Raw genomic sequence first — 17,332 nt, 5'->3', positions numbered from 1 at the left:
CCTGGACTCTGCCAAGTGACAGCTCTCTATTTTTATAGCAGGTTTGAGTTTGGCTGAGGACTTGTTAGGTGTTACGTGTTCCTGCTGTGTAGAAAGAGAAATAATAAACCCCTCCCAAACAGTTGCTCTGCCTGTAGGATAAAGAGGATTAAGTCTATATTTGTACTGCTGGTCTCATGTTCCTCGTGCTCCTCCAGCCCTCAGACAGACACAGGGAGACTCGTTGAATTCATCTTTGCAGCAAGAGCTTTATACAGAAGATGTACATAAGAAAATATACAATTTGATTTCTATATAGGAGACAGAGGAGTTTTCATCCTCTTAAAGGTCATTTACACTCAGTTACAGAGGAATAAATATACATATATTTATATAACTCTTTAGGATTAAAAACCAGAGTTAAGTTGCAACTGTGGTATCGTGATAGCCGTGACAATAAACCACAGGCATCCTGGTGTCCTGCTAGATCCTCTGGAGAATGGGCAGGGAGAAGAGGAGGGTGCCCCAGGGGTGCGTGGTGCACACCTCTCCTCCTGGACAGACACGTGCTGTGGTGGACCCCACCGACTGGGAGGGAGCCCAGTCCTGGGGTGGCTTCAGTGTCGGGGTTCCCCAGTACTGCTTCACTTCCAGGATTTCTGGCCAGCCTAGAGAGATCACTGCCTTTTGGCATGAAAGGGCAGCGTGGTCTCGGGGCCACCGGTTCTTGGCCATCGCTTCGCCTGGTCCCCTCAGCCCTGGCCTGCAGGGATCCCCTCCATGGGAAGGCAGAGGAGTCTGTTTGAGTGGGTTGGGACCAATTCTCCTGATCAAGCAGCTGGGGGAGGGATGCTCCTACCTTCCCACTTCGCTTCCACTCCACTGGAAGGGGAGAGACAGCGACCAACTGGTCGGTTGGGGCTGTGGGTTGCGTTGCCTCTGGGAAAGCTGACTGTGTTTCACCAGCAGGATCTAGGGTAGCTTGTCTTAGTAGGGTCATGCATAGTTTAGTTCTTAAAACTGCCTCTTTTAAAATACATAGGTGTCGGAAAAGGTTGGAAAGGTGGATTCCATCCTGCGATCAGCAGAGAAGCGGGGAGTCGGAGGAGGCTGGAGGTGTTGGGATAGATCAGAAATGTTTCCTGACAGGTAGGAGAAGCTTAAGGAAGGACTCAGAAGTCAGTAGTTTTCTGATGGTTGAAGTGACCGGTCACCAGGACAGGCCGTACCGGGGCCTGCTAGGGAAAAAAAGAGAGGAGTCTGCATGTTTTAAGGGTTTTTTTTCAAGCTGCTAGTGTTTGCCTGTGTTCCTTTATGCTCAGGGAGTGAATGAAGCTCACACTTGGAAGCCTAGAGTCAAGAAGCCCTTAGGAGTTCCCACAGTGGAGGAGGTGGGTCATTCCTGTCTCTGAGCTCTTCTCCCAACTCACAGCTTGACTCTTGGGTATCTCAGCCAAAATGTTGATGGTCAGCGAGTGCTTCCTTCATAAAGGAAGAAACCCAAGAGTGAAACTTCAAAGAGCAGTGAATTATTTTGGTGCCCTGGTTCTGGAAAGGTAGTTAAATCTTTAGAAACTGCCAAGCAGCTTTCAATCTGACTTAGTCACTGGCCATCCCTGACATCCAGACCCCCATAGCTGACACCTGAGGAAGCTGCCTGGCTCTCAGGAGGAGTGCAGTGAAGTCAGAGGCCCTTTATACTCCTTAAATTGGTGTCACCACACTGGAGTGGGTCACTGTGCCTGTGTTTTGGCACTGGCACATGAAGGTATTGAGCTTTGTCTCCTGCAAGACTGGATGGATAATTTTCCATTTCATTAATACTTGTAAACCTGTTTGGGTTGGGTGGAAGGTGCTGTGGAGTAAGCAGGCAGTTATTGTCATGGTTTTCTTACTGTCATCATGGAGGAGTGAACTGGAATTGAGTTCAGGCAGGGAGAGAAGAAGGTTAAGAAGGGCCAGGCCTGTATATAAAATATGTTTCAGTGTCGTGGTTTAGAAAGCTGAATTTTTTCCATCCTCAGAGCGGAACTTTACCCGCCTGACATGGAACGACTGGTATTTCCACCTCTAATCCATAAAACCTCTGGCACTGCAAGAGAAGCAACTGCTTTAGGAAGGCGCAGAGCAGCTGGCATCATCCCTGACACCTTGGTCATAAATCTACTTTCTCCATCCTGTTATGCGTATCCTTAGTGAACTGGGGACCAAACAGCCATAACTGGGCTTCAGGCTTCTGCCTCATCCCTTCTGTTGGGCAAGGGCACAGTGGCAGCCCTTGTTCTTACAGTGCAGCACAGGGTTGCTCCACTTTAATTAACAAAGGAGCAAAGGTCCCTTTCCCAAGTGCTTACAGACTTGCAGGCTCATCCCAGGTCCTCAGGAAGCCAAACAAGCTCCAGACCCATTCCTGGGGTGGGAAAAAAGCAACATGCTTGGGATGGAGTGATGGCAGTTGTGGTTTTCTTGCTACTCTATGCCCTGAATTTAATACTCTTGGTAGCTTCCAGTGGTGGAAGGTATTTGTGTGATAGGTTTTCAGAGCTGGTGTTTGGATTGGTAGGTGTCAATAAGCTCATTGCTCAGGGGAAAGTCAGCACTGTCTCTGAATCACCTTCTGGCTCAGAACCCTGTATTCAAAGAATATTTGCTGTCTCAAACCTTCCTCTTCTGGGACACTCATTTGAAGGCATCAGCCCTTGTTTTTAAATACCTGAGTGTCTTGGATGGGAATTGTAGTTGCTGAAAGGCAGGTACTGGACCAAGAACTGCTCCTTATGGAAGACATCTCTTTCTGTGTGGGCTGGGCAGCCTGGGGCCAGACTTCCCAGCAGTGTCTGGCCCTGGATTTCAAACCAAACCCAGAGGACCTTTACTGGGGCAAAAGGCTGAGCATCTGCAATGGGTTAGGAAAGTAAAGCATGTGTGATCCCAGCTCGGGGTTGATTTGACACTTAATTATGTGTTTCCCTCTTTTGTTGCTGCCCCAGGCCTGTCTTTGGCCCCGTGTTTGTTTTCCAGGGTTGACTCCATCCCTGCTGCTCCTGGCAGCTTCTCTCTCTGGGAGCCCATGGAGCTCAATATTGCCAGGAGCTGGATGAGCTGTTTGGAGCCAAACCCCAATGTCACTGAGGTCAGAGACAGAAGTCCCTGTACCTTTGGTGACATCAAGGCTTGCTGTAGGGCTAACTCAAAGCTACCAATATGGCTCTAAAAGCTACCAAGTGGCTCTATGAACCATCTTACGTGTTTAATGGCGGCTTCCCTTCTTGGACCTCTTGGTGGGGAGCTTGCAGGTGCGGAGGGCCGGGGTGTCTCTGATGGACTGGCCCCGGTACTGCGTGGGTGTGGAGCAGGTCTCCTCAGCACGGGTGCGATTGCCTTTCAGCCACCTGGGACATGGAGAAGGAAGACCAGGAGCTTACAAGAGGTACAAATCACAGAATGATAGAATGCTCTGGGTTGGAAGGGACCCCAAGGATCATAAAGTTCTAACCCCCCTGCCACAGGCAGGGCCAGCAACCTCCAGGCGTGGAGCTACACAAGGTTGCCCAGGGCCCCAGCCAAGCTGGTCTTGAACATCTGAAGGGATAGGGCATCCACACCCTCTCTGGGCAGCCTGTTCCAGCACCTCACCACTCTCTGTAAAGAACTCCCCCCTAATATCTAATTTAAACCTTTCTTCCTTTAGCTTCACTCCATCCCCCTTGTCCTGCCATTATCTCCCCTTTTAAAAAGCTGATTCCCCTCCTGTTTCTCTGCTCCCTTCAGGGACTGGAAGGCTGCAATGAGGTCCCCCCACAGCCTTCTCTTTAGGCTGAACAAGCCCAACTCCCTCAGCCTCTCCTTTTAGGGCAGCTGCTCCAGCCCTCTAATCCTCTTCATTGCCTCCTCTAAACCCTCTCCAACAGTCCCACATCCTTCTTGTATTGCATCCCGGACTAACACTCATACAGCGAAGGGACAGGATGGGCAGGAGAGAGAGCTGCTGGGCATGCGTGGGGGCCTTCAGCAGCATCCTCTAGCCTGCTACAGCTTGGGGTGGGCCCCTCTCTCTCTTTCTCAAGGGACCCTGGGCCCACCCCTGGGGCGTGGGGAGGGCAGGGGCCGTACTTGCGCAGGTGTGCCAGCTGGCAGCTGCAGTGCCAGGCGTTGCGGGCCAGCGTCAGCGTCTCCATTTTGTCGAAGGGGAAGCTGCGGGGCAGCTGGGTGAGGCGGTTGCTCTCCAGGTGAGCGGTCTTCAGCGCGGTCACGCCCGCGAACGCGTGGTCTGCAAACTGAAGCACAGGGGTTTCTGCTGAGCAACACGGCCTTAGGGCAGGGGGCTTCAAACCTGGACGCCTCTGCTCAGGAGTTGCAGTGGCATAAGCGTGGAAGGAGCAAGGGAAGGAATGGTGGAGGTGGGTCCTGGCTTGCTGGGAGCTCTGGACAACCTAAGAGGCATCAGGCTGGTGGGTTTATGGATGGTGGAGTCTCCTTCCTATGTCCCAAATCTGTGTGGGATTCTCTCTGCAGCCACATCCCTAAATAAAGTCTGTCAGCCCTCTTTATTTTTGAGCCATACTTCTCCCTTCTAAATTAAGATCTTTTCTGGGTGTATTCCTTTCCAAGGCTGGAAATCCTTCCAGAGCCTGTTGCCTTGCCTGTCCTGGAACGGCTGAAGGAGGGAGTGTTTGTGGTGTCTGAAGGGGCTGTAGACTTTGGCAGTGCCCAGGGGCTCTGAGTGGAAAGTTACACTTGGCATCTGAGCAGTGTAGAAATAGAGGCAGGTTTCCAGCACCTCAACCTCCTCTGTTTTCTCCCAGTGGGTTGTTTGCAAAGGATGCTGCGAGGTTTCTCTCTTCTCTATTAACAGGCAGGAGAACCTCCCTTAAAAAAGCTGCCAAGGAGAGGAGGGAGTCTGTAAACCCAGCTCTGTAGCCCTCTCCTCTCTTCCCTGAGGCCTCATCCCTGGCTCTTCTCAGCCCATGGTTACTCAGGTTGGAAAGTTTCTTCTTGAAAGCAAGCCCTTGAACACAAACTTCCTTGGTAGTGCTGAATTGGAGAGTCACTGGCAAAACACAGAGCTCCTCTTGGCTATGACAAACCACCTCTTCCCCCTTCTCAAAGCAGGGGAAAGCTTTCTCAAAAGGGGTGGAGAGGAGGTCCAGGTCTACCAGAACCACCCTCAATCAAGGCTCTGTGCTCCCTTTTGTGACCAGAAGCTCTCATTCAGATAGGATCATCAGGTTCACACTCTCTGAGCTTGACAGAGGTGATGCATTATTTTAAGCTGTGAACTTTTGTCATCTTCCAAGTGATGTTGGATAGGATTAGAGCTTAGCTGCAACACTCCTGGGCTCCTGTAGCTGCTGGGCAGTCAGTGATGCAGAACCCAGCCGGCTGTGGTAGGTTTTGCTGTGCTGATAAGGGCTGCTCAGAGCTGCTGCTGTGCTGTGCAGCGGGGCGGTAACCTGGCCACGCTCTAGTTTGGACAGTGCTGTACTGTCTCAGCTGCTCATTCCTCTCCTGGCCCCATGAGGAGAGCTCACATCTGCTGGTAACAGCTGCTGTGCTGCCTGCCAGCGTGTGTGCTTGTGAAGAGACCCGTGATTTCCCCCTTGCTTAGATGGAGGATCACTGCTGTGATTGATTTTCTAATAAATCAGTAGGAAGGGGCCCACATCCAGCTTCCATCTGCATTGCCTGGTTGTCCACCTTGATCATTGTGGGTCCTAACCCGTGCAGCGTGGCCCCACGGGTGAGCAGTGTGGGTCTGTGATGCTGGTGGGGAAGGGGAGCCAAGTGCTGGAGCTGTGGAGCAGCCTGGGGCTCTCCTCGTTCTGCTCAGGCTGGGACAGCTTCATGTGGGGAGGGTTTTGCACTCAATCAGCTTGCAAAACCTTCCAGCCATGCAGGGAGCAGCTAAGGGACAGGGTGGTTGTGAAGGAGGAAAAGCCGCCAGCGGCATTTGAAGTATTTGGTAGTGATTTCCTAGGTGGTGAGGCCTCTCTGGTTAGATGTCTCCCAGCAGTGCACAGTTCACACCTGGGCTGTTTTGCCTTTGAGCATTTGAAGAGCAGGGATGGGAGGGTTGTTTTCCTGAAAAAGAATGCAAGCCCTACAGCTGCAGAAGCCGCCCCTGTTAGTGCTGATCCCATAAACTGGTGTCTTACTGGGCTGGTGGGGAGGAAAGGAGGCATCTGGCTGCAGAAGAGCCTTTTAAGTTCCTGTCCATACCTGGCTGCTGAAAAGAGAAAGTCTCTTCTGCTGGCTGCAATTACTAACCCTTGCTTTTTTTGGCTAGTCCAAGGATGCTTAAATCCCTGGAGTACCCCAGCATCATGGGTTAGCCTGACTTCCTCAGTGTGTGACTTGGGATGCTGATGTCTCTCCAGCTGCAGCATCATTTAAGCTGTTACTTTTGTTTTGCACATGATGAAAGTGCCTTAAAACTGAGTCTGCAAAAGTGCTGTGGCAGCATGTCTTAAGGTCTTGCCTAGAGAGGTCAGTAGATTGTGTTCAAGAGATGAGCTTGCTTACTCCTGTCCTGGAGAGGTTAGTGCTGAGGCTAGACTTGGGCTTAAATACTGACTGGGTGCTGCTGAAGTGCTTTGGGTAGCATCCTTCTCACCTGGGCAAGCTGTGCTTCCAGTTTTTGAGCATTTTGGGATGCTACATCCTCTTGAAACCTCTGGTGTGCTCTATTCCTGGTAGCTTTCAGGTCATTTGCTCATCCCTGTGGTGCCCTTCGAGTTTTGCTCTTTGATGCTAAGAAATTCTCCTTTCCATCACGTTTTCCTGCACATGGTGGGTGTTGCTTTGGTGTGAAGTGCCAGGCTGCCTTACCTGGATGCCCTTTGTCTTTGGGCTTCCTGACAAAGCATCCTCCCAGGGTGAACTGTTCTGCTCCACCTGCAGCACCCTCCTGCTCAGGGTGCACCTAGGGAGGGTGTCAGGCTGTGACAGGGTGTTTCTGTTCCTGTGCTGTCTGGCATTGTAGGGGTTCTGATGCAAGTGATTCCCTGAGGGTGATGCTCCTGCCTGTGGATCGTGCTTTCCCACAGAAGAAGGGGGGTGGTTTTGCCATTCGGAATACCTGAATGTCCCTCCTCTCCAGTGGGAACAGGGGCCCTTTGTAAGATGCTGCAAGAGTGGCTGTTGAGAGAGCATCAATAAACAAGCCTTTCTTTATAGCGTGTAAAGTTGGAAGGCCCAGGGGGAGGTGAAGGTGCAGCTCTGCGTGCCTACCTGTCTGCAAGGTGTGGGTAAGAAGCCACTGTGACTCATGGCTCCTCCTGAGGAGTCTTCTCCTCCCAACCTACAGCAGGTACCCCGGCTGAATGAAGGAAGCAGGGCACTTCAGCCCCTTGAGTAGGGGTCAGATCCTCACCTCTCATCCCATGCCTTGTGTGATGAAAGGTGCCTGATTGTCCTGGAGCATCCCAAATACTTTTCTGGATGTCACCTCCAGCTTGGGAGGTAATGTGCTACCTTTCCAGGGAGTTTGATCAGCTCGGGATAACTTTGTTTTGTATAAATATCTCAACAGAAAGGTCCACATCAGGAGTGTTGTCAGCTGGCCAGTGCCTCGCTTGTCTGCAGAGCCTGCAGACCTACATCCCCCCTCTCCTCTGTGAGGGAGGGACAGCAAACTGAGGGCTTTGTAAAGGAGAAGAAAATCAACCCCTGTGTCTCTTATTTTGAGCAAATGGAAAGAGAAAGGACTCACCCTCTTGAGTTTCATGTTGTCCAGGCTGAGTGTCTGCAGGTATCGCCCGAAGGACTGGAAGGCATTGTCAGGGATGACCTCAATTGGGTTGTGGGAAAGCTTCAGTTCCTCCAGCACTCTCAGCTTGCTCATTGCATTCACAGGATAGCTGCTCAGCTGGTTCTTGTCCAGGTGCAGGACAGCGAGGTTTTCTACGTCCTCCAAGGCCCCGGGCAGCAGGTTGGTGAGGGAATTGTCGGAGAGGTAGAGCCAGCGCAGATCTTTAGCCCCAGTGAAGGCCCCTGGTTTGAGCTCCCGGATTTTATTGCTGCCTAAATGCAGGATGAAGAGGTTGACAAGAGGGGAGAGGAGCCCTTTGGGTAGGTCTGGGATCTTGTTCTGATCCAGGTACAGGTAGGTGAGCTCAGAGAGATCATCAAAGGCTCCTTGCTTTATGACACTGATCTGGTTGTCAGTGAGGTAGAGGTAGACCAGGCTCTTGAGCCCCCGGAAGGCTCCAGTTGAGATCTCCTTGATCCGTGAGCTCTGGAGGTGCAGGGACACCAGTTTCTTCATGTCCCGGAAGCCGTTGGTGGGCAGGACAGGGAAGTTGTTCTTCTGCAGGTTGAGAAGCCGCGTTTGCTCAGGCACCTTGGGGATCTTCTTCAGCCCCGCGTTGTCGCAGATGACGTGCTGCAGGTCTCCGCCGTGGCAGTGGCAGCTCGGGGGACATGCCTGAGCCATGGAGGCAAGGCATGCCAGGAGGCTGAGGACACTGAGGAAGAAGCCTGACCGATTCATGGTCAGATCAGGAATTGGTGTGGTGGGAAGAGAAGCAAGGAGGAGGAGGAGGGAAGATGGGTGGGAGGGAGAGAGTAACTGGGTTTGCAGCACGCTGAACACAGCCCTATTTATAATGTTATTAAAAAGCAAAATCCCTTCCCACAAACCGCAGGCAGCAGCCAGTTGGAAGCAACTGGCTTTGGGAACTCACTGTGAGCTTAACCCCTTGGCACCAGGCAGTGTCCACAGTCCTGCCCGGCCCCGTTGCCGAAGCAGCTCCACAGATCCATCAGGAAGGACAGACATGGGCCTGCTCTGTGGGAACCTCTCCGGGCCCAGACTCATCAGTCAGGGGGCAGAGGGGAGGAGAGGGGAAACATGTTTCATGTGAACGGTGTAGCAGGGACCCCCCCACCCCACAGCCCCCCGGGAGCTGTCAGCAGGCTGTATTTAACTTTGGCTGGCTTGGGGAGAGGAAGGCTTATCACAGAGGGACTTTTCTGGGGGGTCTTGCCTGGCTCCTTTCAGAGGAGCTTGCCTGAGCACAGAGGGCAGTGGTAGCTGATCGTGCCAAAGGCCAACAGTGCTGCAGTTGCTCTTAGAATGCAGAGGTTTTTGTCACAGGCTTCCAGATCTGAGCTGCACCCTGGAGCTGGCCAAGGATGGCAGACAGCCTTTAATCTCTGCTGAGTCTTTTCTTACAAGCAGCACAGTGTGATGTACCCGTGGTCATGGGCAGGAGACCTGTGTGAGGGGTCATTTTCTCAGCACATGGCACTGATGCCTTCCCACAATATGTTATTGACACCCACAAAATCCCAGGCAGTAAGGCCCCATTAGATTCAGCCCTCTTTTCAGGATGGGGCAGGGGCAGAGCCCACAGGAACACGGTGTGACAAGGTGGTGGCTGAGCGATGCTGGATGGTGGCATCCCGCTGTGTTCCCAGGTCAGAGGAGGGGGATGGCAAAGCCTATGACAAAGCTGTGGACAAGGAAAGGTGTGAGCATCAGTAAAGGGAGGGTGAAGTTGCAAAGCAATAGCTGCTGGAGCTGGGAGTAGGGTCTGCCTTGGCTCTTGGCTTGCAGCAGCAGTTGCAGAGGATGTCTCTTGCTCTCCTAATAGAGAAGGCTAAAGCAAAGCAGTTAAAAGCCCCAGCGCCCGCTTCTGTGAGAGCGGAGAGAGAGAGAGAGAGCTCCAGGGGCTGTGGGGTGGGGTTTGGAAGTGGAACATTTTGAACTGATTTCCAGCCAGTTCCTGGCTGCAGCGAGCAGCCGAGCGCCGCGCACATAACTGTGAGCTTGTTGAGGCTTCTGCTCCCCAGGCTGGCTGCAGAGCCGCCCCGCAGCTTTTGCAGAGGCGAGACGGGCTCAAGAAAGGGAGGAAATCCAAGGGCTGCCTTAGGACACAGGCTGGCTTATTCACTGAGATTTCTGGGTTTTTCCATTGTTGCAAGGAGGAGCTCGCCCGCGCCGCTGAGCGTGCTCTGATGGTGTTATGCAAACTGCCTGGCTCTGGGCAGCAGCTGTCAGTCCGAAGGGTTGTCATTGTGTGACTAATATGGGGAGAAATAGGGCCTTTTGGGGTGTCAGTGTAGGTTCTGGTGAGCCCGTGGGGTCGATGGAGTTGGCTGAACAACAATGGGGCTTTGGTGTGGGCCAGGTCATGTTAGGCTTCCAGTGTTGGTCACCTCGGCACCGAGTGCTTCTCCTGCCTCCTCTCTGGAGGGATGCTCTGAGCGTAGGAGCTCCACACTCCTGCTGGAGGGACCTCCTGTAGTTACCATAGGACTTAAAACTCTTGGATCAAAACAATGGCATTTTTGCTTATGCCTGAATCAGTTGGCACCACAACAGTCATGCACATGCTTTCATCTCTGGAACAGCTCTTTGAATGTCTTGGTCAGGACTCTTGAGACAGCAGAAGAGGTGGTAGACAGAAGAACCCTCTGTTTTCCTCCTGTTGATCAGGACTGAGAATGCCCCTTCAGCCTGCTGCTTGTAAAGCTGAGGGAGCTGGGCAGATGTTTGGAAAAGGGAAAAAATCAGCTCTAAAGCATCACCTATCCACTGATTGATTTTTATTTTTCCTTCCCCTGAGCAGGTTCAATCCCCTTGCTCTTAGTTTTTGATGAACAGTTCCTGCAGTTATGTACCAGCCATCCTGTGGCAAGAACAGCTAATGGGTGAAATTTAAAGTCCAGCCTGTTTCTGCTGCCTGCTGTAGCTAGGCAGCTATCTGTGCTCCCTCCCAGAGTGCAGCTGATGGCTGATACTTGGTTTGCCCATCCCCTTGCAAAAAAATAACCAGGTAACAGCTTGCTGCTTCTGCAAAGGTTTCTGCCAGCATGGGTCAGGCTGGAGCAAAGTGCTGGTGAGAGCCTTGCAACCTCCATCCCTAAATAGATCCCAGCCATACATATTTCTGGAACAAGACCCTTTTCAGAGGTTAAACCAACTAAACCTCAAACTACCTTCTCATCTTTCTTGCTCTGAGGATAGATTTCCCCTTCTTCCACCCTTGATCTCTTTGCTGGCAGAGGCTGCCGATTTTGGGGGGACAGGGACACTGGCCCTGCAGGGGTGTGTGTGGTGTGGCTGGGGCGGGCAGGGGGTGAACACAGGTAAGACACATAAGTTCCCTCATGAGGGTGCTGTGATGTAGCTCCAAGATGCTGATGCAGGGTGGGCTGGTGTCCCTGCCCCAGGGCTCCCTGCCAGCCCAGCGCCTGCAGCAGAGGTGAGGTGGATGCCGGGTTGTTTTCGGTCCCGCCGTGGGGTGGTAACAGGGCAGTGCTGCTGGGGGAAAGGTGTCTGCTGCCCAGCTCTGTTTCTCCAGGCACAAACGTTGAATAAAAGGAAGTTCTTTCCCCTCATGTTTTTGATTTCCCTGCCTCGGTGAGCACATTCCTGTGGCGGGAGCCGGTTGGCATCTGCCACAACTGGCACCTCGCCCCTGGGCTCCCGGCTGTTTGTGTTTTGAGCTGCTTGCTGGTGGGGTCTGTTCTTCCCACACTGGGCTCTGCAGCCCTTGGCTGGCCAGCAAACAGCCAGTGATCCTCAAAAGCTCACCTGGGTCCCGTGGGTCCCACTCCTGGGTGGCTCACAGTCTGGCAGTGACAATGGCAGTAGTGTCGGTGTTCCCTGTGCCGCGGTGGGATACCACAGTCAGCTGGGTCCTGTCCAGCCCCTCACCTCACAGGTCCCCCAGGACTGGTGCTGCCAGGACATGGCAGAAGAGGCAGGATTATCCCACCACCTTCTCTTTCTTAATTGATTAACAGTTCTGCAAACATTCCCGGTGCCTGGTAATTTGCAGACGCTGGACTCCCCTCCTCTCCTCCTTGGAGGCGTTGTGGGCTGAGCAAATAAATGCAGCTTTGGAAACAGTATAAATGTAGATAATTTGGGGTGTTTCTGTGGTACCACAGGCCAGAGCTGTTTTGATACACCACCAGAGATGGTTTTTTTCCATGTTTAATCTTTGTTTTTGTTAACATTGGAAATTCTGACCTATTGATACAGCTACACATGCAGCACTCTGTGTTTAAAATATTCCACTGCTCCCTTAAACCTGATTCTGTAGCTTAAACCTGATTTTTTTTTTTTGAGAGGACCCAGATCTGGTTTTGCATGGTTGTGCATGCTGGTGATCACCTTCTTGAGGTGGCACTGGTGGAGCTGGCCTTGGGGTCCAGGCTGGAGGCGGGGGCTTGGACTGCTTTGGTGTGGGGGTCATGGGGTACATGTTCTGTCCCCATTTGGAGCCTGCACAGCCCCAGCCTTGGTGGAGCTGTGTCTTTGCCTGGCACTGGTTGCTGGGGAGGGAGAAGGGGCAAGCTCTGCAGTGTCCCAGGGGTTGTCCCAAGCATGCAGCACCCTCCAGGCAGCTTTAAGGAGCCCCGGGGGGGGTGTCCTGGTTATTCCAGGCAGTACCTAAGAATGCCCTGGCTTTTGGTGATGTGCAGGTATCCCATCAGGGACAGCAGCATCGGGGCTCTGAGTACAGGCCTGAGTTGTTGTTTCTACTTTATGTGCTTGAAGGGTACCCATCCCTGCAGGGGCCCAGGTCGCTCGTTGAGCTGTTGAACCATCCTTCCTTCTGATGTTTTTTCTTCCACTGTAGCATGGCCTCCACCCATTGATATGGAGCCAGATTGGCTCCCCACTGATGTCCACCCAACTTCCCTTCCATTCAATCCCAGCAGCTGCTGCGTGATGCTCTTGGCCTCTGCTGTGAAGCTCACCCAGCCCTCACTGCCTCCAGCCCCACTGTGTCCACCCTGTGCTGGGCATCCTCCAGCAGCCCTGTGCTCTGCCCAGGGCCACTGTCCTCTCTGCAGCTCTTGCAGACTGCAGAAGAGTGGAGCTTTCCTCCCTAGCAGAACCCAGCTGACCCCTGTCAGACTTCTGGCTTCCCTGAGTGCTCCCCAGCCAGGAGTCCCCCCTGTTATCAAAATGGAAACTCAGCTCCTCTTGGTGACAGCTTCCCTGCATGCCCTTGGCCAAAGGGAGACCTCCCCATCCCACCTTGTTATTGTGGAGGACCTAATGAGTAGGTGGCTTCAGCAGCTGCAGAAGCCATGGGAATGTGCCAGGAGAACATTTAAAATGCAGCATGGAAGCAACAAGACCCAATCCACAGAGATGTCACCTTTGCACCAAGGTTTTTGCTGCCTTTCCTGCTCCAGCAGCTTTGAGCATTGAGGTACCCCCAAACCAGCAGCTTTCCACCCTTGTGATACTTCATTTCTGCACGTTTCCATTTAATCCCACTTGTTCTAAGCACGTTGGCACCCAGCAGCAGGGAGGATGGAGTTAATGACATGGCAAAGACCTTCTATCAAGCTGTGGATAAACCAGCAAGTGACTGCACATGCTGGTGCTTCTGACACGCTGGCAGGGCTGGAGAAATACTTGCAAGCCTCAAGACTTCTGCTCAGCGTGAAGAGAAGAGAGGCAGCTTTAACTCCAGACCACGAGGAGCAGTTTGTCCTGGCTGTAGGGTAACAGAAGGTTGATTTTCAGAGACACTTTTCTTGCCTGGGCAAGCTTGGGTTGCCATTTTTTGCAGTGGTCTCCTGCTGAGGCAAAGCCCTTGCCTGCTAAACACAAAGACGGTGCTTTGGGCACCTGATATTTTTGGGGATTTTTTTTTTTTAAGCCCCATCCAAACTGGGACTTGTCTGGCAGCTCTCTGGGTGGGGGAGAAATGCCAGCAGGGTGGCCACCCTTGGAGGTTTGTCCTACAAGACCTACTTGTTTGTGTCCTGATGTTTTTTGACACAAAGATGGTTCTGTTGCTGGGGAAGGAAATGAAATCTCAGTGTGACACAGGCTGGACGGGAGTGGGAGTTGGGGTTTGTTTTTTAACAGCAGCAAAGTTGACCTGAAGGTTCAGGAGTATTCCAGTACAATTTGGAGTAGTGGGACATGTCCAAAGCAATGAGACTCAGGTCCCCAGAGGGACGAGCTTGTGGGGGCATCTTGGCAGAAAGCAGCTAAAGGGGGGTTGGGCTCAATGCTCTCTGGAGGTCCCTTCCAACCCCTGTGGTTCTGTGAGTCTGTGAGGGAAGATTGTTGTTCCATGGAGAAGGATTGGGAGCTGCCTGCAAAGGGAGGGGCTGGGGTCAGCTTTGGTGGAAATATGCCAGGCAGACAACACACTCAGCACAGGTTTAGGGGTAATTAGATGTTACACTGAGAGGAGTTCAAAGGGTCTCCTAGAGGTCCCTGAGCACATCTCCTGGGTCGCCGGGCTGATTTCTGCTCTTCATTACGCCGCCTTTGAAGTCTGAAAATCCCTATTATTTCACAGTCAATTTGCTGCTTTTTCCCAAGGCCAATATTGTCTTCTTCAGCAGAGCTCCATTTCTGTAGGTTTTAGTGTGGTGGTTCATGCCCTGCCTTCATCCTCCAGCGTGGCATAACCAGAGGGTGGTGATGAGGGACACTGAGCATCGTTCAGGTCCAGAGGGATGTCTTCTCCAAGGACCTTGTACTGTCTGGCAGCCCTGACTTCCTGCTCCAGTCCCACCCAGTGTAACCCCACTCAGGGTACCGGTGGTCCTGCAGCCAGCCTTTTCATCACAACCTTCCAGCAGCAGCTGAATGTGGAGGGACAGGGAGGGGGCATTTATTGTCACAGGACACTGGGGAAAGCTGAGGAGCAGAGAGCAGATGTGGCTCCTTCCAAGTCCCGCAGTAAATAAGTGGCACAGTTGGGAAAAACCCAGGGTCTTCAGAGTCCCCACGCTCCCAGCCACATCAGTCTGCCTCCTGAATGTTTACTGGGGAGACTGGAGTCTGATTGTTTTTACTTTATAATTTTTAGACACCTCCTTCTCCAGGCTGTTTTGCCTGTTCCGTAGCGGCCGGTGTTTAAACAGCACTGGCAGGAAATGTTTGTGAAGCGTGCTTTAAAAAACACAGCTCTGCTTGAGATGGTCTCTTTATTCCTGGTTTAGACAGAGGCTCAGGATTCCCAGAGAATGAAGCTCTTGTGGGTAGGAATAAGTTAGGTGGCAGTTTGGTTTGGAGCTGGCCTTGTCGTGGCTGAAGGAAAGACTGGTTTGCAGGCTGGGTGTTGGGGTTGGGGGTCACTTGTGGGTCCTCACAGTAAAACTAAAAAGGCTTTACAGTTGATTCTGTCCTGTACTCCTGTAGCTCCTCTCAAAGCCAAGAGGCCAAGCTGGACTCCTGGCCTCTGAAAAGCTTTGCTTTGACATGAGATACAGCTCCAGTTGGAAATTATGGAGCTGATGCAGAAATTATTGGGTGAGGTTTTCCGGACTGAATTACACCAGATGACAAGGCTAGATGATGCTAAGTGTCCCTTTGGGTCTTGAAAGCTATCAATCTTTGTGGATATCTCCAAGCTTAAATTGGTGTGTGGGGTTTTGTGGAAGCATCATTTCATCTCGTGTATCAAGAGCTGCGGCTGGGCTGGGACGATGGAGCTGCTGGAGGATGCTCCACGTGTCAGATGAGGGTTGGGAAGGACAGCAGTGCTGGCACAAGGGCTTGCTCCAGCCTCTGCCTCAGTCTTGGATGTGCTAGATGGGGAAAACAATATCCCAGGGGAGAAATGGTATCTTGGAAAGGTCGGGAGTGACATTCTGGTGTGTGGCTGCAGTGAGCGGTGCCAGCGCGGGCAGGTTGGGAGGCAGTGGTCAGGCAGCAGATGGGGAGGTTCAGACCTGTGTGGCTCTCTGGGCTGATTTGGGAAGCCTGTTATTGTGGGTGTGAGGGTGTTTATGGGGACAAGGCACCGGCCAAGGCACGGCCAGCCGGTGCTTGGGGCACACGGCACGCTGCCAGGCATCTAGAGGAGCCTGGTGAGCCGCGGCACCCACAGCATCGTCCTGCCAGGGAGCTGCCTGCTGCTGTGTCCAATTAAGCTGCTGGAGTGACCTGGGGAGGCTGAAAGCGTTGACTCAGGGCTTGGCTGGGATCCTGGGACCAACATTGCAATTCATCCCGCAGAGGAAAACAAAAAAACAAAGGCACTGGGATTTTTAATAAGTGTTTAAGATCTTGGATTTGTGTCCCGTCAGTCACTTGATCCAGCCACAGGACTCCCATTAGTGGGTGGGAGAGAAATCCTGTCTGAGCATTAGATGCTGTAGGTTTCCACCCCGGCTGGGAAGCTATCGTTGTGTCTGGTAGGAGAAGCCTGTTTGCAGTCGCTCTCCCTGGGCTGCCAGGCTCCTAGCAGAGCAGTTTGCACCAGATGGTCCCTGCAGCAGCCTGAAGACTCTCTCCTCTGGATTCCCAGCTAAGCGGTGGCTCCTGCAAATCTCCTGCTCGGATTCATGCTGACCATGGTGTAGTCAAACAAGAGCATCAGCTGTTAGGACAGACCGTGCCCAGTGTGAGATGCTGCAGCAGCCACGAGCGGCAGAAAGCACTGTGTGCTCCTACAGTGTTATGTGTAGCTTGCTTGGGACACGTGTGTGTGTGTGTGTGTGTGTGTGTTTGGAGAGTTCCTCATCACTGCCCTTTGCAAAGCCACCTGTGAATGCAGGGGTGGTGCCTGGAGTTGGCTGGGCACCGTGCAGAAGCCCTGACCACGGAGATGAGCCCTTTGTAGCTGGGGCGTTTGCTCCAAAGGCATGACCCAGATCTGAGGGCCAAGGCTGTAGGGAGGTGTGGAGCCCAGTTGTGGTCCAGTGGGTCTGAGCTGCTCGCTTGGAGCTTTGAAGATCTGATGGAGAAAGGAGAAAGCAGCATTAGCCCTTTCCCAGCCACGCTCTGCCAGCAAAGCAGCCACTGGTGACATTAATGGAGAGGGACACTGCCTGGTGACACACGATGTCCTAGGCAGCTGAGAGAGAGCAGAGTGCTGGTCTGGGATGTCCCACCACTGAAACGCAGCTCCCAAGAGCCGAAGCTGAAGGAGCCGTTCCAGCATCGGAGCAGCTCAGGGCTGCCAGAGCACCTCCTGTCTCAGCAGGCCACTGAGCTGGGCACAAAGAGCTGGAATTTTCCTCCAGGAGAAGTGACCTTCAGCTGAGGTGACTCAGAGCCTGCTGGTGGGATTAGCGGCGAGGGAGGTTTAGCAGTGAGAAGCTTGTGTCCTGCTGTGAGGCTTTTGGTCTGAAAGTGCAGCTGCACCGAGCATCGTGCAGCCTCGTGATGCCTTTGGAGGGTTACAGGAGCTGATGTCTGCACAAAAGGATCTGGAGCAAGCAGCCATGCTGCAGGACCTGCAGTGTCCCACAGGAACCTGCTGCTGGCTCCAGAGTTTTTCCAAAGCAACATCTGATGGGCTCTGAGCTGTAGAAGATGAGCTCAGCACCTTGAGTCGATGGCTGCAAGGGCACCGAGGCAAGATTGGTGTCTGGTAGGGAGTCAGTGGGACAGGGTTCAGAGAGACCTAAG

General features: G+C 52.8%; 2 protein-coding genes across 2 annotated transcripts in view; one reads left to right on the top strand and one right to left on the bottom strand.

Moving 5' to 3' along the window:
• Positions 1–17,332, top strand: part of ACSF2 (acyl-CoA synthetase family member 2) — a gene marked incomplete at its 5' end in the record, with an annotated part of 37,231 nt that overhangs the window by 16,486 nt on the left and 3,413 nt on the right. The gene's annotated exons all lie outside the window — the stretch shown is intronic.
• Positions 235–8,479, bottom strand: CHAD (chondroadherin). The gene is made up of 4 exons (XM_084273581.1): positions 7,691–8,479; positions 4,093–4,256; positions 3,226–3,371; positions 235–1,217 (listed from the first exon to the last, which is right to left on the bottom strand). Exons 1-3 carry the CDS (start codon positions 8,468–8,470, stop codon positions 3,230–3,232), a joined length of 1,086 nt encoding a protein of 361 aa, XP_084129707.1. The 5' UTR covers positions 8,471–8,479; the 3' UTR covers positions 235–1,217; positions 3,226–3,229.

The sequence above is a fragment of the Gallinula chloropus genome (assembly GCF_964237585.1).
Source record: "Gallinula chloropus genome assembly, chromosome: 20".
In the NCBI taxonomy this organism is placed as follows: domain Eukaryota; kingdom Metazoa; phylum Chordata; class Aves; order Gruiformes; family Rallidae; genus Gallinula; species Gallinula chloropus.
Note: the sequence above shows the minus strand (reverse complement) of the source record. Positions and strands in the feature narration are given on the sequence as shown.

Coding starts and splice junctions, on each gene's coding strand:
- CHAD (XM_084273581.1), bottom strand. CDS start 8,470: ATGAATCGGTCAGGCTTCTTCCTCAGTGTCCTCAGCCTCCTGGCATGC. Junction 4,257..7,690: donor ACAACATGAAACTCAAGAGG/GTGAGTCCTTTC, acceptor CCTGTGCTTCAG/TTTGCAGACCACGCGTTCGC. Junction 3,372..4,092: donor CAGCTGGCACACCTGCGCAA/GTACGGCCCCTG, acceptor TCCATGTCCCAG/GTGGCTGAAAGGCAATCGCA.